At 45.3% G+C, this 26,802-nt stretch overlaps 1 protein-coding gene across 3 annotated transcripts in view; it reads right to left on the bottom strand.

Annotated features, from left to right (window-relative positions):
* The window catches only part of glra3 (glycine receptor, alpha 3), a 103,714-nt gene that overhangs the window by 9,700 nt on the left and 67,212 nt on the right, over nucleotides 1-26,802 (bottom strand). For all 3 annotated transcript variants that reach the window (XM_071407402.1, XM_071407403.1, XM_071407401.1), the window contains exon 7: nucleotides 6,515-6,729. In XM_071407402.1, coding sequence (XP_071263503.1) covers nucleotides 6,515-6,729 — 215 coding nt within the window. The remainder of the gene's footprint in view (nucleotides 1-6,514; nucleotides 6,730-26,802) is intronic.

Here is a 26,802-nt window from a genome sequence, read left to right as displayed (position 1 = left end):
ACAGTCAGAGAGCAGAGACAGACCGACAGACAGACAGACATACAGACAGAGACCACGTCACAGTCACACAGTCAGAGAACAGAGACAGACCGACAGACAGACAGACAGACAGACAGACATACAGACAGAGACCACGTCACAGTCACACAGTCAGAGAGCAGAGACAGACCGACAGACGGAGACCACGTCACAGTCACACAGTCAGAGAGCAGAGACAGACCGACAGACAGACAGACATACAGACAGAGACCACGTCACAGTCACACAGTCAGAGAACAGAGACAGACCGACAGACAGACAGACAGACAGACAGACAGACATACAGACAGAGACCACGTCACAGTCACACAGTCAGAGAACAGAGACAGACCGACAGACGGAGACCACGTCACAGTCACACAGTCAGAGAACAGAGACAGACAGACAGACAGACAGACAGACAGACAGACAGACAGACAGACAGACAGAGACCACGTCACAGTCACACAGTCAGAGAACAGAGACAGACCGACCGACAGACAGACAGAGACCACGTCACAGTCACACAGTCAGAGAACAGAGACAGACCGACAGACAGACAGACAGACAGACAGAGACCACGTCACAGTCACACAGTCAGAGAGCAGAGACAGACAGACAGAAACACAGAGACCACGTCACAGTCACACAGTCAGAGAACAGAGACAGACCGACAGACAGACAGACGGAGACAAAGTCACAGTCACACAGTCAGAGAGCAGAGACAGACAGACAGACAGACAGAGACCACGTCACAGTCACACAGTCAGAGAACAGAGACAGACAGACAGACAGACAGACAGACAGACAGACAGACAGACAGACAGACAGACAGACAGAGACCACGTCACAGTCACACAGTCAGAGAACAGAGACAGACCGACAGACAGACAGACAGACGGAGACAAAGTCACAGTCACACAGTCAGAGAGCAGAGACAGACAGACAGACAGACAGAGACCACGTCACAGTCACACAGTCAGAGAACAGAGACAGACCGACAGACAGACAGACGGAGACAAAGTCACAGTCACACAGTCAGAGAGCAGAGACAGACAGACAGACAGACAGAGACCACGTCACAGTCACACAGTCAGAGAACAGAGACAGACAGACAGACAGACGGACAGAGACCACGTCACAGTCACACAGTCAGAGAGCAGAGACAGACAGACAGACAGACAGCTAGACAGACAGAGACAGAGTCACAGTCACACAGTCAGAGAACAGAGACAGACCGACAGACAGACAGACGGAGACAAAGTCACAGTCACACAGTCAGAGAGCAGAGACAGACCGACAGACAGACAGAGACCACGTCACAGTCACACAGTCAGAGAACAGAGACAGACCGACAGACAGACAGACGGAGACAAAGTCACAGTCACACAGTCAGAGAGCAGAGACAGACAGACAGACAGACAGAGACCACGTCACAGTCACACAGTCAGAGAACAGAGACAGACCGACAGACAGACAGACGGAGACAAAGTCACAGTCACACAGTCAGAGAGCAGAGACAGACAGACAGACAGACAGAGACCACGTCACAGTCACACAGTCAGAGAACAGAGACAGACAGACAGACAGACGGACAGAGACCACGTCACAGTCACACAGTCAGAGAGCAGAGACAGACAGACAGACAGCTAGACAGACAGAGACAGAGTCACAGTCACACAGTCAGAGAACAGAGACAGACCGACAGACAGACAGACAGACAGACAGACAGACAGAGAGAGACCACGTCACAGTCACACAGTCAGAGAACAGAGACAGACAGATAGACAGACAGACAGAGACCACGTCACAGTCACACAGTCAGAGAACAGAGACAGACAGACAGACAGACAGAGACCACGTCACAGTCACACAGTCAGAGAACAGAGACAGACCGACAGACAGACCGACAGACAGACAGAGACCACGTCACAGTCACACAGTCAGAGAGCAGAGACAGACAGACAGACAGACAGACAGACAGACAGACAGAGACCACGTCACAGTCACACAGTCAGAGAGCAGAGACAGACCGACAGACAGACAGACAGACAGACAGAGACCACGTCACAGTCACACAGTCAGAGAGCAGAGACAGACCGACAGACAGACAGACAGACAGACGGAGACCACGTCACAGTCACACAGTCAGAGAGCAGAGACAGACCGACAGACAGACAGACAGACGGAGACCACGTCACAGTCACACAGTCAGAGAGCAGAGACAGACCGACAGACAGACAGACAGACAGACAGACAGACAGACAGACAGACAGACGGAGACCACGACACAGTCACACAGTCAGAGAGCAGAGACAGACCGACAGACAGACAGACAGACAGACAGACAGACAGACAGAGACCACGTCACAGTCACACAGTCAGAGAGCAGAGACAGACCGACAGACAGACAGACAGACAGACGGAGACCACGTCACAGTCACACAGTCAGAGAGCAGAGACAGACCGACAGACAGACAGACAGACAGACAGACAGACGGAGACCACGTCACAGTCACACAGTCAGAGAGCAGAGACAGACCGACAGACAGACAGACAGACAGACAGACGGAGACCACGTCACAGTCACACAGTCAGAGAGCAGAGACAGACCGACAGACAGACAGACAGACAGACAGACGGAGACCACGTCACAGTCACACAGTCAGAGAGCAGAGACAGACCGACAGACAGACAGACAGACAGACAGAGACCACGTCACAGTCACACAGTCAGAGAGCAGAGACAGACCGACAGACAGACAGACAGACAGACGGAGACCACGTCACAGTCACACAGTCAGAGAGCAGAGACAGACCGACAGACAGACAGACAGACAGACAGACAGACGGAGACCACGTCACAGTCACACAGTCAGAGAGCAGAGACAGACCGACAGACAGACAGACAGACAGACAGACGGAGACCACGTCACAGTCACACAGTCAGAGAGCAGAGACAGACCGACAGACAGACAGACAGACAGACAGACAGACAGACAGACAGACGGAGACCACGTCACAGTCACACAGTCAGAGAGCAGAGACAGACCGACAGACAGACAGACAGACAGACAGACGGAGACCACGTCACAGTCACACAGTCAGAGAGCAGAGACAGACCGACCGACAGACAGACAGACAGACAGACAGACAGACGGAGACCACGTCACAGTCACACAGTCAGAGAGCAGAGACAGACCGACAGACAGACAGACAGACCGACAGACAGACAGAGACCACGTCACAGTCACACAGTCAGAGAGCAGAGACAGACCGACAGACAGACAGACAGACAGACGGAGACCACGTCACAGTCACACAGTCAGAGAGCAGAGACAGACCGACAGACAGACAGACAGACAGACAGACGGAGACCACGTCACAGTCACACAGTCAGAGAGCAGAGACAGACTGACAGACGGAGACGCAGAGACAGACAGACAGACGGAGACAAAGGAGTTGAGAGAATGAATAGTCTGACATTATCTGGCAGAATTTCATAGAATTTCAACTGTCTGGCCAAGTTTGCAGCTTGTTTTATGTTTTCATTTCACAGAGATTGGATTGATGCTGGAGTATGTTAGGAGTGTATGAGAATACATAATACATGTATATATCAAATATGTGTCATGGAGTATTTGGTTGTTTTTATCTTGATACCACCTATACTGTTTGCCACTGTATATGTAAGGTTTTAAAGGCACAAAAACGATATTTATCTGTGTTTTATATATATTTCCACACTATTAGGTTGGAATAATGCAGTGAAATTGTGAAAATGATGATAATGCCCTTTTAGTGTAAGAGCTGTTTGAAAAGACCACCTGAAATTTCAACCTGTTTTGGTGGGATGGAGTTTTGGCATCCTTGGTGAGATCACCAGGCGGTAAATGAGTTAATAGACCAATAAGAAAGAGAGTTCAAAGCCTCTCTGCCAATAACAGTTAGTCTTCAGTTTCCCCCTCCCCACTCAGACCACTCCCAGGCAGTCCTAGCTAAATCCTTGCTTGAGAAATTGCTCTTTGCTAAGAAGCTATTCTTTTAATTGTTACCCAGACAGAAATAATTTGATATTGAAGGTAACAGCTGCATTGGACCTTTAATATTTAGTCTGTCATGATGTTACCGTTTTATTTTTCAAGAAAATCGATATGCAATCACGTACAGTGGGGAGAACAAGTATTTGATACACTGCCGATTTTGCAGGTTTTCCTACTTACAAAGCATGTAGAGGTCTGTCATTTTTATCATAGGTACACTTCAACTGTGAGAGACGGAATCTAAAACAAAAATCCAGAAAATCACATTGTAGGATTTTTAAGTAATTCATTTGCATTTTATTGCATGACATAAGTATTTGATCACCTACCGACCAGTAAGAATTCCGGCTCTCACAGACCTGTTAGTTTTTCTTTAAGAAGCCCTCCTGTTCTCCACTCATTACCTGTATTAACTGCACCTGTTTGAGCTCGTTACCTGTATAAAAGACACCTGTCCACACACTCAATCAAACAGACTCCAACCTCTCCACAATGGCCAAGACCAGAGAGATGTGTAAGGACATCAGGGGTAAATTGTAGACCTGCACAAGGCTGGGATGGGCTACAGGACAATAGGCAAGCAGCTTGGTGAGAAGGCAACAACTGTTGGCGCAATTATTAGAAAATGGAAGAAGTTCAAGATGACGGTCAATCACCCTCGGTCTGGGGCTCCATGCAAGATCTCACCTCGTGGGGCATCAATGATCATGAGGAAGGTGAAGGATCAGCCCAGAACTACACGGCAGGACCTGGTCAATGACCTGAAGAGAGCTGGGACCACAGTCTCAAAGAAAACCATTAGTAACACACTACGCCGTCATGGATTAAAATCCTGCAGTGCACGCAAGGTCCCCCTGCTCAAGCCAGCGCATGTCCAGGCCCGTCTGAAGTTTGCCATTGACCATCTGGATGATCCAGAGGAGGAAGGGGAGAAGGTCATGTGGTCTGATGAGACAAAAATAGAGATTTTTGGTCTAAACTCCACTCGCCGTGTTTGGAGGAAGAAGAAGGATGAGTACAACCCCAAGAACACCATCCCAACCGTGAAGCATGGAGGTGGAAACATCATTCTTTGGGGATGCTTTTCTGCAAAGGGGACAGGACGACTGCACCGTATTGAGGGGAGGATGGATGGGGCCATGTATCGCGAGATCTTGGCCAACAACCTCCTTCCCTCAGTAAGAGCATTGACGATGGGTCGTGGCTGGGTCTTCCAGCATGACAACGACCCAAAACACACAGCCAGGGCAACTAAGGAGTGGCTCTGTAAGAAGCATCTCAAGGTCCTGGAGTGGCCTAGCCAGTCTCCAGACCTGAACCCAATAGAAAATCTTTGGAGGGAGCTGAAAGTCCGTATTGCCCAGCGACAGCCCCGAAACCTGAAGGATCTGGAGAAGGTCTGTATGGAGGAGTGGGCCAAAATCCCTGCTGCAGTGTGTGCAAACCTGGTCAAGAACTACAGGAAACGTATGATCTCTGTAATTGCAAACAAAGGTTTCTGTACCAAATATTAAGTTCTGCTTTTCTGATGTATCAAATACTTATGTCATGCAATAAAATGCAAATGAATTACTTAAAAATCCTACAATGTGATTTTCTGGATTTTTGTTTTAGATTCCGTCTCCCACAGTTGAAGTGTACCTATGATAAAAATTACAGACCTCTACATGCTTTGTAAGTAGGAAAACTTGCAAAATCGGCAGTGTATCAAATACTTGTTCTCCCCACTGTATATCATGACGGTGTATAAACGTCTTCTTGCTGAATGCTTAATTAAGTTACGTAACAGAACATTCCATATACTATACTGCATTATCCTTTAACGCATACAGAACACTAAATACTACTCAAGGGTAAAAAGACAAGTTAGATATTTTTTGATTTAGATTTATTTTAAATTTGACCTTGACAGTAGTCTATGGCCCAGGAGAAAATTGTATCCACGGTTTTACAGTAAGTCTAAAAATACTGAACTTAAGTGCCAGTATTTTGTTCTTCTACATGGGTGAATCCCAAACATATATACACAGGCCCTTTGGGATGAGATGTATTAAACCGTACTGAGATGCTCCATACAGACAGAAATCTAGCAGGAGCATTTACTGTACATATCTCAGAACATCGCTTACAGTATATCATGTCTTAATGGATATCTCTCTTTAGGTAACTCTTTATACAGTCTACTTGAGATCATTTAGGTGTAACAAGAGTGTATAAACGATGCAACACATTCAATCTTGTAAGATCTCTGCAATACTGCCCACTGCAAGGCTCCGTTAAGCAAACAGAAAGAGTCACCCTGTACCTAGACCACAAATCAACAACGGACAGTCAGTCCTGAAGAAGGGACACCTTTTTGGGCGAGCACAGTGGTGATGCACACAACACACTCTCCTGCCAACCCACACACCCGCACCCCCACTAACACTCTCACACACTCTGCACCCGACCCACCTTAGGCAGAGACGTTCTAGAACCGGAGCTCTGGGTGGTCATGGTGAGCACAGTGGTGATGCCCAGTGCCACCCTAGCGGGCGCGGCGTCCATATTGATCCAGAAGGAGACCCAGGAGAGGATGACGATGAGGAGAGAGGGGATGTACATCTGGATCAGGTAGTAACCCATCTGTCTCTCCAGGTGGAAACGCACCTCAATGCACGTGAACTTCCCTGTGGGAGGAGGGAGAGAGGAGAGAGCAGAGAGAGAGAGGAGAGGAGAGAGAGGAGAGAGGAGAGAGGAGAGAGGATGGAGAGAGAGGAGAGAGGATGGAGAGAGAGGAGAGAGGAGAGAAGGGAGGAGGGAGAGAGAGGAGAGGAGAGAGGAGGGAGAGAGAGGAGAGAGGAGGGAGAGAGAGGAGGAGAGAGGATGGAGAGAGAGGAGAGAGGATGGAGAGAGAGGAGAGAGGAGGGAGGAGAGGAGAGAGGAGAGAGGAGGGAGAGAGAGGAGGGAGAGAGGAGGGAGAGCGAGGAGGGAGAGAGGAGAGAGGAGGGAGGAGGGAGAGAGAGGAGAGAAGAGGGAGCGAGAGGAGAGTAGAGAGAGAGAGGAGAGAGGAGAGAGTAGGGAGGAGGGAGGAGAGAGGAGGGAGAGAGAGGAGAGAGGAGATAGGAGGGAGGAGAGAGGAGGTAGAGAGATGAGAGAGGAGGGAGGAGAGAGAGGAGAGAGGAGAGAGGAGAGAGGAGGGAGAGAGAGGAGAGCAACTGAGACAAGCGCCTATGTTTTCTTTGTTTCGTATTAAAGTCTGCCTGAACAACATACTTGGAAATGTACAGTGAAAATGTATAGGAAAGACGAGGCGTACTCCTTTGGAGACGATTAGGTTTCTCTGTCGACCATATCTTACAAACGTCAGCATTCCTCCTCTCGTACACACCGTATACTGTACATGTAAACGAACCCACACACAAACTGTACACGTGGCTTATCAGACAATCTCAATTCTAGCAACCCATATAATATGCAAAAGCCCGTGCTGTGGAGGAGTTTAAATCGATCTCCGTGTAGTCGGTCCATGCAGCTGTGGTTATCTTGATCATCAAAGCTCAGTGCATGGGCCTCAGATGAAAATGCCAGTCATGCTCTCTGCCTTTGATGCGTCAACGTTTGTCAGATCTCCCCACCATCACACACACAAACACACCCAACCCTCAGTTCATAGGTTACCAGTGCCACACTCAATACGGAAGTGGTCCGATGAGGCAGACGCCAGGCTACAAGACTGTTTCTCTAGCATACAGACTGGGATATGTTCCGGTATCCAATAGCATTGAGGAGATTACCACATCAGTCACGGTTTTAATCAATAAGTGCATAGACGACGTCCCCACAGTTTTAGAATGATTTTTTTAAATGTCACCTTTATTTAACCAGGTAGGCTAGTTGAGAACAAGTTCTCATTTACAACTGCCACCTGGCCAAGATAAAGAGAAGCAGTGCGACACAAACAACAACAACAGAGTTACATGGAATAAACAAACGTACAGTCAATAACACAATAGAAAAGTCTATATACAGTGTGTGCAAATGAGATAAGTGAGGTAAGGCAATAAATAGGCCATAGTGGCGAAATAATTACAATTTAGAAATTAAACACTGGAGTGATAGATGTGCAGAAGATGAATGTGCAAGTAGAGATACTGGGGTGCAAAGGAGCAAAATAATAGAAAACAAATAAATAACAGTATGGGGATGAGGTAGTTGGATGGGTTATTTACAGATGGGCTATGTACAGGTGCAGTGATCTGTGAGCTGCTCTGACAGCTGGTGCTTAAAGTTAGTGAGGGAGATATGAGTCTCCAGCTTCAGTGATTTTTGCAATTCGTTCCAGTCATTGGCAGCAGAGAACTGGAAGGAAAGGCTTTGGGGGTGACCAGTGAAATATACCTGCCGGAGCGCGTGCTACGGGTGGGTGCTGCTATGGTGACCAGTGACTATAAGAAGGTATCCAAACCAAAAGTACATGAATTACAGGCAATATCCACGCTGGGCTAAAGGCTAGAGCTACCGCTTACAAAGAACGGGACACGGACATGGCCCAGACAAGAAAGCCCACTAGGACCTCTGCCGAGACATGAAAAAGGACAATATAGGAGGAAGGTGGAATCCTATTACACCGACTCTGACGCTAGTCGCATGTGGCAGGGCTTGCAGATCATAACAGATTAGAAAGGGAAACCCAACTATGAGTTGCCCAGTGATGCTGAACTCCCAAACGTGCTAAATCACTTTTATGCTCACTTCGAAGAATACAACACTGAGGTTTGCGTGAAAGCCCCTGTTGTTCTGGAAGACTGTGTGAGGGATGTGAATAAAAGTAACACTCGCAAGGCCGCCGGGCCAGATGGAATACCAGGGTGCGTTCTCAAAGCATGCGAAGACCAGCTGGCAAGTGTCTTCATTGACAGTCTCAATCTCTCCTTGTCCCAGTCTGTAATTATGCTTGAAAGGCTGGTCATAACACACATCAACATCATCATCCCAGATACCTTACCCACTCCACTTCCTGACAGTCCGTCCCCAGGTGGTGAGGGTAGGCAACAACACCACTCCACGCTGACCCCCAATACCATTATCAAGTTTGTTGACGACACAACGGTGGTAGGCCTGATCACTGACGGCAATGAGACAGCCTACAGGGAGGAGGTCAGAGATGTATAAGTGTGGTGCCGGGACATCAACCTCTCCCTCAACATCAGTAAGACCATGGAGCGAATCGTGGACTACAGGAGAAAGAGGGGAGAGCACGCCCCCATCAACATCAACAGGGTTTTTGTGGAGCGGGTCAAGAGCTTCAAGTTCCTTGGCGTCCACATCACTTAGGACTTAACATGGTCCACACACACCTGCACAGTCGTGAAGAGGGCACGACAGCACCTATTCCCCCTCAGGAGGCTATAAGTAATACAGCTGCTCCATCAAGAGCATCTGACTGGCTGCATCACTCTATGCACACTCACAAGACTATACATACACACTACTGTAAATAAACATTCATTCACACACACACACACACACACACACACACACACACACACACACACACACACACACACACACACACACACACACACACACACACACACACACACACACACACACACACACACACACACACACACACACACACCATATGCTGCTACTCTGTTCTTTTTTTACTCATATTATTATCTATCCTGATGTCTAGTCATTTACCCTGCCTCCGTGTACATATCTACCTCTAATACCTTATTATTATCTATCCTGATGCCTAGTCATTTACCCTGCCTCCGTGTACATATCTACCTCTAATACCTTATTATTATCTATCCTGATGTCTAGTCATTTACCCTGCCTCCATGTACATATCTACCTCTAATACCTTATTATTATCTATCCTGATGTCTAGTCATTTACCCTGCCTCCTTGTACATATCTACCTCTAATACTTTATTATTATCTATCCTGATGTCTAGTCATTTACCCTGCCTCCGTGTACATATCTACCTCTAATACCTTATTATTATCTATCCTGATGCCTAGTCATTTACCCTGCCTCCTTGTACATATCTACCTCTAATACCTTATTATTATCTATCCTGATGCCTAGTCATTTACCCTGCCTCCATGTACATATCTACCTCTAATACCTTATTATTATCTATCCTGATGTCTAGTCATTTACCCAGCCTCCACGTACATATCTACCTCTAATACCTTATTATTATCTATCCCGATGTCTAGTCATTTACCCTGCCTCCATGTACATATCTACCTCTAATACCTTATTATTATCTATCCTGATGTCTAGTCATTTACCCTGCCTCCACGTACATATCTACCTCTAATACCTTATTATTATCTATCCTGATGTCTAGTCATTTACCCTGCCTCCATGTACATATCTACCTCTAATACCTTATTATTATCTATCCTGATGTCTAGTCATTTACCCTGCCTCCACGTACATATCTACCTCTAATACCTTATTATTATCTATCCTGATGCCTAGTCATTTACCCTGCCTCCACGTACATATCTACCTCTAATACCTTATTATTATCTATCCTGATGCCTAGTCATTTACCCTGCCTCCATGTACATATCTACCTCTAATACCTTATTATTATCTATCCTGGTGCCTAGTCATTTACCCTGCCTCCACGTACATATCTACCTCTAATACCTTATTATTATTATTATGGAGCCTGATGCCTAGTCATTTACCCTGCCACCAATACCTCATACCTCTGCAGATTGATCTGGTACTGGTCCTCCCTGTATATAGCTTAATTCTTGTGTATTTTATTCCTTTTGCATTATAATTTATGTATTTGGCACATGTGACAAATCATTTGACAGGATACATGGACACTCTTACTGACAGTTGTGGCTGCTTGGCGTGATGAATTGTTATCTCTACCTTCTTGCCCTTTGTGCTGTTGTCTGTGCCCAATAATGTTTGTACCATATCTTGTGCTGCTACCATGCTGGGCTGCTGTCATGTTGTGTTGCTACCATGTTGTTGTCATGTTGTGTTGCTACCATGGTATGTTGTTGTCTTACGTCTCTCTTTATGTAGTGTTGTGGTGTCTCTCTTGTCGTGATGCGTTTTGTCCTATATTGTATTTAGTATTTTTAATCCCAGCCCCCGTCCCCACAGGAGGCCTTTTGGTAGGCCGTCATTGTAAATAAGAATTTGTTCTTATTAACTGACTTGCCTAGTTAAATAAAGGTAAAAAAAATAAATACAAAATACAAGGTGAGGGGTCACTTTGCCCAAAGCACGCCCCTGGGCCTGTACATATGGGATCAGCACATGCACCCAATGCACTCTAGTAAACATATGTACCCAACACACAAATACTCTCAATTCACTAAAATGTATGTATATCCAATGGACTCAAATAAACATATGAACCCAATGCACTGAAATGAATGTATAGAGTCAATGCACTGAAATTAATGTATAGAGTCAACGCACTGAAATGAATGTATAGAGTCAACGCACTGGAATGAATGTATAGAGTCAATGCACTGAAATTAATGTATAGAGTCAATGCACTGAAATTAATGTATAGAGTCAATGCACTGGAATGAAGTCATTATTTCCATAAAGTAAACCTCTGACATTTGAGATAATGTATTGCAAAAGATTCCACCAGCCTCAATATTTCCCTTGAGAATAAATCCCTCTATAATAGTTGCTTTGAAAGGATGAAGTCAGTGGGGTTAGTGAGCAATACAATGCAACGACCCACACAACTTTGAAGAAATGCCTTCCCTACTGTTGTGTTTGTTTACTGTAGCCTAACAGTCAAGGGCGTCATGCACCCCAAACATCTGAGGGGACACAAAGTACATTGGATGGCTGGTGGGTGATCTGGAGGGGGACAAGGCCCCCCAGTCTATGAGTTGGTGAATTTTGCAACAAAAAAAACATCCTGAAAACAGCGTTTTCCTGCAATTTACAGCCACACCCATTATACTTAAAGGGATACTTTGGGATTTTGGCAATATCTTTATCTACTTTGTCAGAGTTAGATGAACTCATGGATGCCATTTTTATGTCTCGGCATCCAGTAGGAAGGAAGTTATAGGTCGTTTTAAGAGACAATGCTAACTAGCATTAGTGCAATGACTAGAAGTCTATGGTATCTACTAGCATGCTAGCAGTTACCATAGACTTCGTCATTGCGTTAACACTGCACTCACAGACATAAAAATGGTATCTACGAGTTAATCTGACTCTGGAGAAGTAGATAACGATATCTAAGCATACCTCTTGAGCTGTCTGTATCCTCCTGACTACTTAAAAAAAAAATATTAACTAAATATGCTTCTCTACATCTCCGCTAAAATCTGGGTAAAATATTGAAAAGAATGTAAGTCTTATTCAGTACATTTAGTAACTGCTTGCTTTTCTAAAGCCTAACAACCTTGCCAGCTAAGATAGTTAGACAAGCTAGCTACTCTAATTTCATTGATAGCCTGAAATGGCTTCTTGATAGCTAGTTATGAGGTTGGGAGATTGGGAACCCATCTGGGCTAGCTGAAACCAACTTAAAAAAATTGCTAGGTGGCTAGTAGTATTACAGAGAAATAACAACAAAATTCTACAAAACATTATGTGTATATTTTGTATTTATTTAAACAGGACAAATCTGAGGGGGCACGTGCCCCTGTGACCCATATGGGCATGACACCTCTGCTAACAGTCACACAGCAATGTACTTGAAGCTCTTTGAACAAAGTCACTCTGCTCTCTTTGAAAAGAGGGAGTCTCAAAGCATAGCGTTTTGAAAGAGAGAGGAGGAGAGGAGGTGTGTGAGGCCTCTGCTGCAGCTGTCTGTTTCTTTGCCCTCTGCCGCGGAGGCTTCAAAACATATTTGAACAGTGGCTGTCTCTCCTGAAAGACAGAGAGGGAGCGCTCTCGGAGTCTCTGTATGTTTGTGCACCCTCCCCGGGAGAGCAGTGCAGAGTTAGAATCCACAATCAGCAAACACACAGAGACACAGAGACACACACACACACACACACACACACACACACACACACACACACACACACACACACACACACACACACACACACACACACACACACACACACACACACACACACACACACACACACAGGTGTAAAGACACTGCACATATACTGTATAACTACACATACACACCAGAGGAGGCTGGTGGGAGGAGCTATAGGAGGATGGACTCATTGTAATTGCTGGAATTGGATAAATGGAACAGAGTCAAATATGTGGTTTCCATAGATTTAATACCGTTCCATATATTCCATTCCAGCTATTACAATGAGCCCATCCTCCTATAGCTCCTCCCACCAGCCTCCTCTAACACACACACACACACACACTCTTTCCTGAGCCCTGCAGGTTGACAGAGCTGTCAGTAGAGGCAGTGACCTGACCAGAGGCTCCAGCACCTCTAGACACTAACTGAAGAGGAGGACGGGGAGGTGTGTGTGTTTGTCTGATGTGTGCAGCCTGGTCTCATAGACTAGACGTAACATAGCAAATGTAAATCTGGGACACTCAAATTAGTATGATATGTTACGTTTGGTATGGTTACATAAAACAGATGGTTATTTATGGAAAAAATGTAAGTCAGGTGGTTGGTCGGGGTGGATGAGTGGGTGTATAACCCAAATGTCTAGCAACCCAAAGGTTGCAAGTTCAAATCTCATCACAGATGACTTTAGTATTTGAGTTACTTTGCAACTACTTAGCATGTTACTTAACCCTAACCTTAACCCCTAACTCCTAGCCTGACTAACGTTAGCCAGCTAGCCAGAATTCGCAACATATCGTAGGTTTTGCAGATTCGTAACATATAGTATGTTTTGCAAATTTGGAACATATAATACAAAATTGCTGTTCCTGTACCCAAGAAGGCAAAGGTAACTTAACTAAATGAACATTGTCCCGTAGCACTCACTTCTGTCATCATGAAGTGCTTTGAGAGACTAGTCAAGGATCATATCACCTCCACCTTACCTGTCACCCTAGACCAGGGGTGGTCAAACGTTTTGGCCCGAGGGCCACATTGGGATTTTGAAATTCAACAGAGGACTGCATTTTTTGGGGGGATGTTGTTGTTTGTTAAAATCAATTTGTGGGGGCCTCCCGAGTGGCGCAGCAGTCTAAGGCACTGAATCACAGTGCTTGAGGCTTCACTACATACCCGGGTTTGATCCCAGGCTGTGTCACAGCTGGCCGTGACTGGGAGACCCACGAGGCGGCGCACAATTGGCCCAGCGTCGTCCGGTTTAGGAGAGGGTTTGGCAGGCCGAGACTTCCTTGTCCCATCTCGCTCTAGTGACTCCTGTGGCAGGCCGGGCACATGCACCCTGACACGGTCATCATGTGTACGGTGTTTCCTCTGACACATTGGTGTGGCTGGCTTCCGGGTTAAGCGGGGATTGTGTCAAGAAGCCGTGCGGCTTGGCTGGGTCGTGTTTCAGAGGACACATGGCTCTCGACATTCGCCTCTCCCGTACCGGAGCTGTCAGTGATGGGACAAGACTAACTACCAATTGGATACCACGAAATTGGGGAGAAAAAAGGGGCAATTTTTTTTTGTATATATATATATTTTTTTTTTTAAATGTCTCGTGGGCCGGATTGAAGTGCCTTGCCCTAGACAACCTGCAATTTGCAATAGGTCCACAGACGATGCAATCGCCATCACACTGAACACTGCCCTATCCCATCTGGACAAGAGGAATACCTATGTAAGAATTCTGTTCATTGTCTACAGCTCAGCATTCAACACCATAGTACCCTCCAAGCTCATCATTAAGCTTGAGGCCCTGTGTCTCAACCCCGCCCTGTGCGATTGGGTCCTGGAGTTCCTGACAGGCCGCCCCCAGGTGGTGAAGGTAGGAAACAACATCTCCACTTCGCTGATCCTCAACACTGGGGCCCCACAAGGGTGCGTGCTCAGCTCCCTCCTGTACTCCCTGTTCACCCATGACTGCGTGGCCATACACGCCTCTAACTCAATCATCAGGTTTGCAGATGACACAACAGTAGTAGGCTTGATCACCAACAACGACAAGACAGCCTACTGTATAGGAAGGAGGTGAGGGCAATCGGAGTGTGGTGTCAGGAAAACAACCTCTAACTCAACATCAACAAAACAAAGATGATCGTGGACTTCAGGAAACAGCAGAGGGAGCACCCCCCTATCCTCATCGACGGGACAGCAGTGGAGAAGGTGGAACGTTTTACGTTCCTCGGCGTACACATCATGGACAAACTAAAATGGTCCACCCACACAGACAGTGTGGTGAAGAAGGCGCAACACCCGATGCCACAGGAAGGCCAAAAAGATCATCAAGGACAACAACCACCCAAGCCACTGCCTGTTCACCCCGCTATCACCCAGAAGGCGAGGTCAGTACAGGTGCATCAAAGCTGGGACCGAGAGACTGAAAAATAGCTTCCATCTCAAGGCCGTCAGACTGATAAACAGCCATCACTAACACAGAGAGGCCACTGCCTACACACAGACTTGAAATCATTGGCGACTCTAACAAATAATAATAATGATGTTTACATATCTTGCATTACTCATCCCATATGTATATACTGTATTTTATACCATCTACTGCATCTTGCCTATACCTCTCGGTCATCCCTCATCCATATATTTATATGTACATATTCTTATTCCATCCCTTTACTTAGATTTGTGTTTATTAGGTAGTTGTTGTGGAATTGTTAGATTACTTGTTGATATTGCTGCACTGTCGGAACTACAAGCACAAGCATTTCGCTACACTCGCAATAACCATGTGTACGTGACCAATACAATTTGATTTGAAATGGGTGATGGACATCCACAAAATAATACATACCTTACAAAACGTAACATATCATACTAATTTGAGTGTCTCGGATTTTCTTACAAAATAATACGAAATGCTCTAAGACCAGGTTGGTGTGTGCCCGTCTGTGTGTGTCTGTTCTGCATCTGTCAGTGCAGGCCTTGGGGTGGACAATGGAGGAATAGTTTATTTAAACCAGTTTTGTAAAACAGACTTCATTGTACATGGACCGGATGTACAGAAAGAAACCTCACATTTTTTGTCTCTGGATTTCGGCTCATTTCAGGGATGGTTGACCCTTTGAATCGGACGAGCAAGAAAATTTCCCATGTTATTTTATTACATAAAATGTAATTGTCCATTAGCTAGATTAACTATGACTGTGTCCCAAATGGCACCCTATCCATTACATAGTGCACTACCAAGCTCTGGTCAGAAGTTGTGCACCACATAGGGAATAGGGTCTTTTGGGACACGGCCTGCCTCACTGATATCTGTACCGTATAGATACCGTTATTCATTTCTCACACTAGGACTCTGTAGTCTCTTGAGGAATATACTGCAATAATTCTGAATGAATTCCATGGCCAGCTGGGTTTTCAGGGCCAAACGCCACGTGGCCCTTAATGCACTTCTCTAGTCCCATGAGCCACTGCTATAACCTCTACACCACATGACGCCGCCCTACAACAAAACACCCACAAACGACTCCTTCTGCTCTCACTCACTCTCTGCTGGGTTCTGATAATATCAAATGTCTTCCTTTCCTTTCATCCTCGTCTCTGACTCTTTCTGCTCCAACGTTCCTTCTCTTTCTGGTCTAGGTCTCTGAGGGAGAGGAGGCATGCAGTAGAGATGTGTGTGTGTGTGTGTGTGTGTGTGTGTGTGTGTGTGTGTGTGTCAGGCCGTGTCTAGACTTGACAGTTCATGCAGCTTTTGTATTCTGATCATGGAATTCCAAACACGTCGTGCATCTTCACCTACTTTGCAAATGTGTTTACCGTATCCACGGTGTGTCCGGATTCCCCTTTCCTGCGCTATATTCAAACGCCAGTATGTATTCTACAAATGGTGGAATAGGCTAAATATGATAATAACACAACAACAACAACTGACGGCAGTAGCTAACTACTGTAGCAAACTAGCCAGCTAACCTCTGTGTCTAGCTAGCAAGCAACACTAAAGGGATTGCAAACGGGTTAGCATAACTCTAGTCAAACCAAAAAATATTTTTAGCTGGATAGCATTTCCTCCAACGTTATAATGAAAAGGTGTCTCACGGTCCCAAACATTAAGAACACATGCTCTTTCCATGACAGACTGACCAGGTGAATCCAGGTGAAATCTATGATTCCTTATTGATGTCACTTGTTAAATCCACTTCAATCAGTGTAGATGAAGGGGAGGAGACATGTTATAGAAGGATTTTTAAGCCTTGAGACAATTGAGACATGGATTGTGTATGTGTGCCATTCAGAGGGTGAATGGGCAAGACAAAAGATTTAAGTGCCTTTGAACAGAGTATGGTAGTAGGTGTCAGGCACACCGGTTTGTGTCAAGAACTGCAACACTGCTGGGTTTTTCACGCTCAACAGTTTCCCGTGTGTATAAAGAACAGTCCACCAACCAAAGGACATCAGGCCAACCTGACACAACATGGGCCAGCATCCCTGTGTATAGTAAGTGTGTGTCTGTATATGTATGTTTGCAATCACAACAAGACAAGGGGTGCAGGCGGTCTGGCAGCTGGGAGGCTAGCCATGTAAGCCCCATAGAGCAGCGTTTCTTAAAGTATGTATAAATATAAATATGTATAAATATTTCATTAATTACTGGATTTGATTTGGCCAAGTGCAACTGCACTCTCGGTTCAGTGCGCTCTCTGCTTAGCAGCGGTCTCTGCTCAGTTTGGCAGCTGCGCGAGTGGAGAGGGAGAGGTAGAGGGAGATGCCCTTGTGCTTCGCGGTTCACCGGATCTTTTTCTGCAGTTTTCTTGAAGATCATTCCGCGATCTACACGCTGCAGCGCTGTGGTTCAAGCCACTGACTTGTTATTCCCACTCGCCATCACTCACCGCTGTCATGAAATGAACTCACAAGTTCTGACTGAGCTCAGTCGTCATGAAACGGAAATACAGTTTTTGTCTCTTTCATACAAACGTTGAGGAATAACGAGGAGCGCCCACAATGTGTTTTGTGTGTGGAAGTGCTTAGTAATGAGTCTCTCAAAACGAACAAATGAATAAAACGACACGTCCTGACCAAACATCCACAGCACGACGGTAAACCCAGGGAGTTTTTTCAGAACAGGGCAGAATGCGTCAGGAAACAGTGCTTCGAAAGTGGAAAAGTAAGTCAACTAACAAGACATTGTTGTCATTTTATAACAGGTGATGATAAGCAGAAATAAGGGAGTACTATCTCATCGTAGATGTGAGTTTATCTTTCAAACAACCCCCTGGCCTTGTAACGTTACACAGCTAATAGCTAACGTTAGCCAAAGCAAGCTAACTAGCTACTGATAGTGCAACCCTAAGAAACAGTACAGATGAAGATGAAACATGATCAGGCCTACTGTACATTTTACTGTAGAAATTATTGAAGTCTAGGTTGGAACTGTTGCTGTTACAAGTAATACTTTTTATTCTGAACTGGAATAAACTGATTGAAGCAAGATGCTTTTTGGGGCAAACACTCACACAGTTCTGGGTTGCTCATCTGCAGCAGGAAGCGGTCTCCTGCCTGACTGAGAAAGCAGTAGATGTTCTGATCCAGTTTGGCACCACATACCTATGCAAGTCAGGGTTCTCAAGTACAGAAACAGTGTCAATGCTGAGCATGACCTCAGTGTTGTACTGTCAAAAACTGAGCCCAGAATAGACCTGCTTGTTGGAAGCTTCAACCAGCCACACACCTCTCATTAGGACTGTGTGTGGTTTCTGGTCTACATCTGTGTGATGTGATCAATCAGTTTATTCCAGTTCAGAGAAAAAAAAAGTATTTTAACAGCAACAGTTTCAACCTAGACTTTCTATCAACTATAATTTATACAGTAAGATGTACAGTAGGCCTGACATTTATCTGTACTGTTACTTAGGGTTGCACGTTCAAAATGCCTGCGTGTGTGTTTGTTCTGTTATACATCTGTGTGATGTGATCAATCTGTTTATTCCAGTTCAGAATGAAATTATTTATTGTATTTAACAGCAACAGTTCCAACCTAGACAGGTGTGTAAGAGTGTTTTTAACAGGGAAAAATAAACATGAAAAGATTTATGGGTATTTCATTGTTATTCATTTTTGTCTATATTGCATTTTTTTTAAGGCATAATGGCAATGAAATGTACCTATATTTACATAGTTGCATATTTTCTTAAGCTTGGGTCCCAGGAAAACACAGAATTTCTCATTTGGGTCCCAGGCTGAACAAGTTTAAGAACCCCTGCCATAGAGGATAACACTCACATGCTGTACTGTAGTCACCAAGCATAAGTAGCCCCACTGCCTGCTCACACACACATAAACAGGACACACAGGAAGAAACCAAATAATAAACAGGAAGTGCTGCTGATTCTGCATCCTGATTGGCTTGGCTTGGCCGGTTTTGATGCCTACCCTCGAATTGCGTGGGTCAATGCCCCTGTGACACCAGCGTGGAGACCCTGTGGCCAGTCAGTTTGATTGACAAGGCTGACTGGTATGCTATGCTAGCCTATAGAGAGTGGTCTATAAGCACGGAACATTGAACCCATCAGTAGAGTACATTTTCTCCGCTCTGTCTCCCTTTTCATAAACACATGTCACACTGGCATTCACCAGAGCCAGACAGAGCACCGCGGTTGCCTCAGTCAGCATCCTTTATGACTGGAAAGAATGGAGGAAGCTGGCCTTGGAGTTTAAATGGAAGCTGTTGGGAAACAACGTCTCTCTGGTTGGCCTGGGAGAGTGGTTCAGGCAAACAGAAGAACATTGACGCAGAGGTGTTGAAGAAGGATATAAAGATGAGCTGTATACTGTACAGCAAGTCTGCATTCTGGTGCTCTGAGAACGCATTGTTTGAAATAGGTTAACTGAGTGAATTATTATTTATTTAACCTTTATTTAACTAGGCAAGTCAGTTTAACTAGGCGAGTGAAGCTAATATGGAAGTTAACTTCACAGAGAGTAAAATGACCTATAGCCAATGTTATTCATCTCCATCATCTCTCATTAAGGATAATGCATGACTGTGTCTAATCTTTCCATCAATCAGATCCACAGCACTTCGAAAGCTCTTTCAGTAACTGCAGTATTACAGTAAATGAGGCCATGGGAATGGCAGACAAGGCCATCACAGATCAATGGGCCAAATCAAATCAGTGTGTGTGTGTGTGAGCGCTCGAACGCTGCCTGCAGTGCGCTCGACCCTATCATGTGTGTATGTGCCTGTGTGAGTGTGCGTGCCTCCGTCCATGCTCGGCTGTGTGTGTGAGTATGTGACCCCAGCCGTGCCATCTCCTCTGAGCTGATTGACAGTGTCCATCTCTCCAGAGTGACCCAGTGAATTATTGATCTCCTGTGGGATAAATGCTGCACACCGCCTGGACACTAAGTTGATGGCAATAAAGCAGAAAGAGCACGCACACACGCACACGCACACACACACAGACACACATAGACACTGTATGGATCCCAATCAAGCAGAAAGAAAAGCCTCAACCTCATTGAGGGTCACAGAAGGACAGACTGAGACTAAGGTATGTTTGGAGAGACCCTATTGGAGGATTGGACTTTGATATTCAATGACTTTCATGTCTGTGGATGTAAGTTGAGCACCACGGCTTCAGAAACAGCTGTGGAGTTGAATTATGTACAGTAAACTTAACTGTACATATTCTCTGTAAATAAAGAAATACACTGAGTGTATAAAACATTAGGAACACCTTCCTAATATTGAGGTGCGCACCCACCCTGTACTCCCTTTTGCCCTCAGAACAGCCTCAATTTGTCGGGGCATGGACTCTACAAGGTGTCGAAAGCGTTCCAAAGGGATGCTGGCACATGTTGACTCCAATGCTTCCCACAGTTGTGTCAAGTTGCCTGGATGTCCTTTGGGTGGTGGACCATTCTTGATACACACGGGAAATTGTTGTGTGTGAAAAACCCAGCAGCGTTGCAGTTCTTGACACACTCAAACCTGTGCGCCTAACACCTACTACCATACCGGGTTCAAAGGCACTTAAATCTATTGTCTTGGCCATTCATCCTCTGAATGGCACACATAAAAATCTGAAATTCTGATGATTGTGTCACTGCTCTTTCAGATTGTAATGGGAACCTGGCAAAATTCTGGAAAACTGTCAAATCCCTGAAGAGTTCTACGTCCTCCTCTCTGCCACAACAAATTAATTCACTGGCCTCATTATGGAAAAAAATCCATAATTGATGCATTTAATCACCATTGTATTTAAGTGGGCTATCTCTTTGAAATAACTTCTAAGCCTATTCACAATGATGTTGGTCTGGATGCTGATAAGGGAAACTTGCTGAATAATCAGAGAAATTATAGTCAAAGCTTTTCTATTAGGCCATTTACAGAAAAATAATACCTGGTGTCACGCCCTGACCTGAGAGAGCCGTTTTATTTCTCTATTTGGTTAGGTCAGGGTGTGATGTGGGGTGGGCATTCTATGTGTTGTATTTCTTTGTGTTTGGCCGAGTCAGAGGCAATCAGAGGTAGCTGTCGATCGTTGTCTCTGATTGGGAATCGTACTTAGGCAGCCTGTTTTGCCACGTTAGTTGTGGGTAGTTGTCTTTGTTAGTGGCCTGTATAGCCCTAGTAAGCTTCACGTTCGTTTTTGGTGTTTCTTGTTTTGTTGGCGACATTTAAAATAAAGGAAAATGTACGCACACCACGCTGCACCTTGGTCCGATCATTTCGACGAGCGTGACACCTGGATATTTTGCTGGCAATAGATAACAGAAATCCACAGGAGCTGACCAATTGGATCTTTTTCCCCCCTACAATGTAGAAAATAGTATGAGTAGGTGTGTCTACACTTTTGACTGGTACAGTATATATCTCATACAGGGCACATTTGAAAAAGAGACCTAGGTGTCAATATGTCTTCCCTGTCCAAATAAAGGTTAAATAAAAAATAAGCATACACAATCCATGTCTCAATTGTCTCAAGGCTTAAAAATCCTTCTTTAACCTGTCTCCTTCCCTTCATCTACACTGATTTAACAGGTGACATCAAATAAGGGATCAAAGGATTCACCTGGTCAGTCTGTCATGGAAAGAGCAGGTGTTCCTAATACTTTGTACACTCAGTGTATACTGCCCATAACTGTTTACAGCCAATCACAGTGTAACCAAACAAACATGGCAGGGCTCCAATGCTTGGCATCAAAACACAACCACCACATACGGCTTCTGCAGCACTACATCGGCACCCCCTCCTCTCGCTTGGTGAAAATAAAATGTTTTGTCTCTGTTGACTCGACTGACACGTTTCCACTGCCGATTATCAACCATCTGCAGCAGATAGTGTTAAACCGACAAACGTTGAGTTGAGCTCCATAGAAACAGAATTATCACTCATCACAGAACGTCAACATAAATGGGAATACTGTTCAGTTCTAGTAATCATGGATCTAGAATTAAAACCTTTCAGAACAGTAGGAAATCATCACTGACTGCATTCCAGGGCCTTAGCAGAGATCTAGGATATCACCCCACTGCCATCCGTTACGTCTATTTATTTGCCAGATATCCTTTTAAAAAGATTATGAGACAGAGAGAGGGAGATGATTCTACCCTGGATATAATTTACAACATTAACATGACGCCGGGGGAGGGATGTCAGGGTCCAAGCGCTCCACTCCCATAGCAGAGAAGGAAAAAACACAAGCAAAACAAACCTAATATGAATAAATCCAAAACCAAAACAAACGTTGAGGGATTTGTGACATTGGTTGTTATGATTCGTCATCACAGGATGACACACAACCTCCATTATACCATTGAAGAAGAGAACATTCCCTTAGATTGAATTGCAGTACGTTTAATCCTTTTTGTATGCTGCGTTTGCAACCATCGAGGAAAATAATATAAAACACCCTCACATCTAACCTATACATTTATTCAGAGCCACTTATAAATCAGTACATTCAACTAGATGAACAACCACAGGCTTTCACAATCACTGCAGGTTCTTCAAAAATAGCTGCTTTACATCTGTCTCTTCACTTTCTTATTAGCCACTTCAGTGAGTTTTACCCAGGGTTCATAGGGAGCTCAGGGCCCATGCTACTCCAGATACAGATGTTGGATCTTAATTTGACCAGAATCGTCACAGCAAAATAATCCTGCAGCAACAGGATAGCTGGCTGACTGTTTCAGAGGAGAACAGGCTGTATGATGTGACACAAGCATTGTACCGCGAGAAGTCGGATTAGCTTACTGTATAAGCATTATATGTCGATGTGTAAGAAAGAGAGAGAGAGAGAGAGAGAGCGCGAGAGTGAGAGATTTAAATCCACCTATCTAACCATTATTAAACCAGGAAGATGGTTAATCCCTGGTGGATGAAATCCTCTTTTGCTAGGAACTTGACAAGGAAAGGAGACTAACCATAGGATCCAACACCTGGTAGCTCAATCACCACCGTGTAGACCAGGCGCTCAAAGAAGACGGAGGTACGGTCTATCAGTTGGAATGGCGCTCAGCTGGAGCTCGATGGACTGAAACGGTCAAATCGTATAAATAGAGTTCCACAGCAATGCAGACTGGCTATGGGCCATGGCACCCTATGGGGGTGTGTCCAACCCTTTTGTGAAGCCTGGCCCCACAGAATTTAATATTGAAGCATTAGATCTCTCGCTGAGGGAGATTGGTCAAATCCTGCCTGGGTTTGATTTCACCTGGGGCACTTTAGACATGAATGGGTGAGAGGGAAAGAAAGCCTCTGGAGAATGACGTCTGGGTTGTGTTCACTAGGGCAAGCCATAGCAAAACATTTTTCAATGGTTTGCAACGGTAGGTGGTGTATGTTTTTGCCAAGGTCGCTACTGTTACTGTACTAGAAAGATCTAAGTGCATTTAGTTTGATCTAACACTCAGATAATGGTATTTAACATAGTCCTTCTCCTAAACAACACATTTCCTCCATTCTAAACCCAACCTGAACATCAGTTGTCTGGTATGTTGTATTTTCTTTAAATCAGTTATGCAGGGCTCTGTGCATCGCCATCAACTGCTCCAATCAATAGGTGTTTTTCAAGCCCTGATTCAACTATAGTGAAAAGGGTTGTGGAGGGGCACCGACAGGAATGTGTTTGACAGACGGTTGGTTGCCCCATGGGACCTCAGCACGACCTACCTGGGACCTCCTGTCAATGAAATTCAGTCAATAAGGCTCTCCCTCTTTCTCTCTTAGTAACAACAGTGCCTTTGGAAAGTATTCAGACCCCTTGACTTTTTTCACATTTTGTTCCGTTACAGCCTTATTCTAAAATGTATTATATAAAACAATGCAGCAATCTACACACAATACCCCATAATGTCAAAGCAAAAATGGTTTATTAGATTTTTTTCCAAATTTATTTCAAATAAAAAAACAGAAATACCTTATTTACATAAGTATTCAGACCCTTCGCTATGAGACTTGAAATTGATCTCAGGTGCATTCTGTTTCCATTATCATCCTTGAGATGTTTCTACAACTTGATTGGAATCCACCTGTGGTACATTCAATTGATTGGACATGATTTGGAAATATAAAGGTCCCACAGTTGACAGTAGATGTCAGCGCAAAAACCAAGCCATGAGGTGGAAGGAATGGTCCGTAGAGCTCCAAGACAAGATTGTGTCGAGGCACAGATCTGGGGAAGGGTACCAAAAAATGTCTGCAGCATTGAAGGTCCCCAAGAACACAGTGACCTCCATCATTCTTAAATGGAAGAAGTTTGGAACCACCAAGACTCTTCCCCGAGCTGGCCGCCCGGCCAAACAGAGCAATCGGGGGAGAAGGGCCTTGGTCAGGGAGGTGACCAAGAACCCGACGGTCACTCTGACAGAGCTCTAGAGTTCCTCTGTGGAGAGGGGAGAACCTTCCAGAAGGACAACCATCTCTGCAGCACTCCACCAATCAGGCCTTTATGGTAGAGTGGCCAGACGGAAGCCACTCCTCAGTAAAAGGCACATGACAGCCCGCTTGGAGTTTGCCAAAAGGCACCTAAAGACTTTCAGACCAAGAGAAACAAGATTCTCTGGTCTGATGAAACCTAGATTGAACACTTTAGCCTGAATGCTAATCGTCGCGTCTGGAGGAAACCTGGCACCATTCCTAAAGTGAAGCATGGTGGTAGCAGCATCATTCTGTGGGGATGTTTTTCAGCAGCAGGGACTGGAACACTAGTCAGGATTCAGGCAAAGATGAATGGAGCAAAGTACAGAAAGATCCTTGATGAAAACCTGCTCCAGAGCGCTCAGGACCTCTGACTGGGGCGAAGGTTCAACCTTCCAACAAGACAATGACCCTAAGCACACAGCCAAGACAACCCAGGTGTGGCTTCGGGACAAGTCTCTGAATGTCCTTGAGTGGCCCAGTCAAATGCCGAACTTGAACCCGATCTACCATCGCTGGAGACCTGAAAATAGCTTTAGAGGATCTGCAGAGAAGAATGGGAGAAACTCCCCAAATACAGGGGTGCCAAGCTTGTAATGTCATACCCAAGAAGACTCAAATCACTTAAATCAAATTGTATTTGTCACATACACATGGTTAGCAGATGTTAATGTGAGTTTAGCGAAAATCTTGTGCTTCCAGTTCCGACAGTGTAGTACTGTAATGTCGAACAAGTAATCTAACAATTACACAACTACCTTATACACACAAATGTAAAGGGATGGAATAAGAATATGTACATATGAATATATGGATGAGCGATGGCCGAGTGGCATAGGCAAAGTCCATTTATTAAAGTGGCAAAGGATTTCAAGTCTGTATGCAGGCAGCAGCCTCTCTGTGTTAGTGATGGCTGTTTAACAGTCTGATGGTCTTGAGATAGAAGCTGTTTTAGAAGCTGTCTCTCGGTCCCAGCTTTGATACACCTGTACTGACCTCGCCTTCTGGATGGTAGCGGGGTGAACAGGCAGTGGCTCGGGTGGTTGTTGCCCTTGATGATCTTTTTGGCATTCCTGTGACATCAGGTGCTGTAGGTGTCCTGGAGGGCAGGTAGTTTGCCCCCGGTGATGTGTTGTGCAGACCGCACCACCCTCTGGAGAGCCTTGTGGTTGATGGCGGTGCAGTTGCCGTACTAGGCGGTGATGCAACCTGACAGGATGCTCTCAATTGTGCATCTGTAAAAGTTTGTGAAGGTTTTCGTTGACAAGTCAAATGTCTTCAGCCTCCTGAGGTTGAAAAGGCACTGTTGCGCCTTCTTCACCACACTGTCTGTGTGGGTGGACCATTTCTGTTTGTTTGTGATGTGTACGCCGAGGAACTTGAAGCTTTCCACCTTCTCATGGGTGAACAGAGAGTACAGGAGTGGTTTGAGCACGCACCCTTGTGGGGCCCCAGTGTTGAGGATCAGCGAAGAGGAGATCTTTCCTACCTTCACCACCTGGGGGCAGCCCGTCAGAAAGTCCAGGATGCAATTGCACAGGGCGGGGTTGAGACCCAGGGCCTCAAGCTTAATGATGAGCTTGGAGGGTACTATGGTGTTGAATGCTGAGCTGTAGTCAATGAACATCATTCTTACATAGGTATTCCTCTTGTCCAGATGGGATAGGGAGGTGCGCAGTGTGATGGCGATTGCATCGTCTGTGGACCTGTTGGGGCGGTATGCAAACTGAAGTGGGTCTAGGGTGGCAGGTAAGTTGGAGGTGATATCATCCTTGACTAGTCTCTCAAAGCACAGAAGTGAGTGTTA

This window comes from Salvelinus alpinus, chromosome 6 (genome assembly GCF_045679555.1).
Source record: "Salvelinus alpinus chromosome 6, SLU_Salpinus.1, whole genome shotgun sequence".
NCBI classification, from domain to species: domain Eukaryota; kingdom Metazoa; phylum Chordata; class Actinopteri; order Salmoniformes; family Salmonidae; genus Salvelinus; species Salvelinus alpinus.
This window is presented reverse-complemented; position numbering and strand designations above follow the sequence as displayed.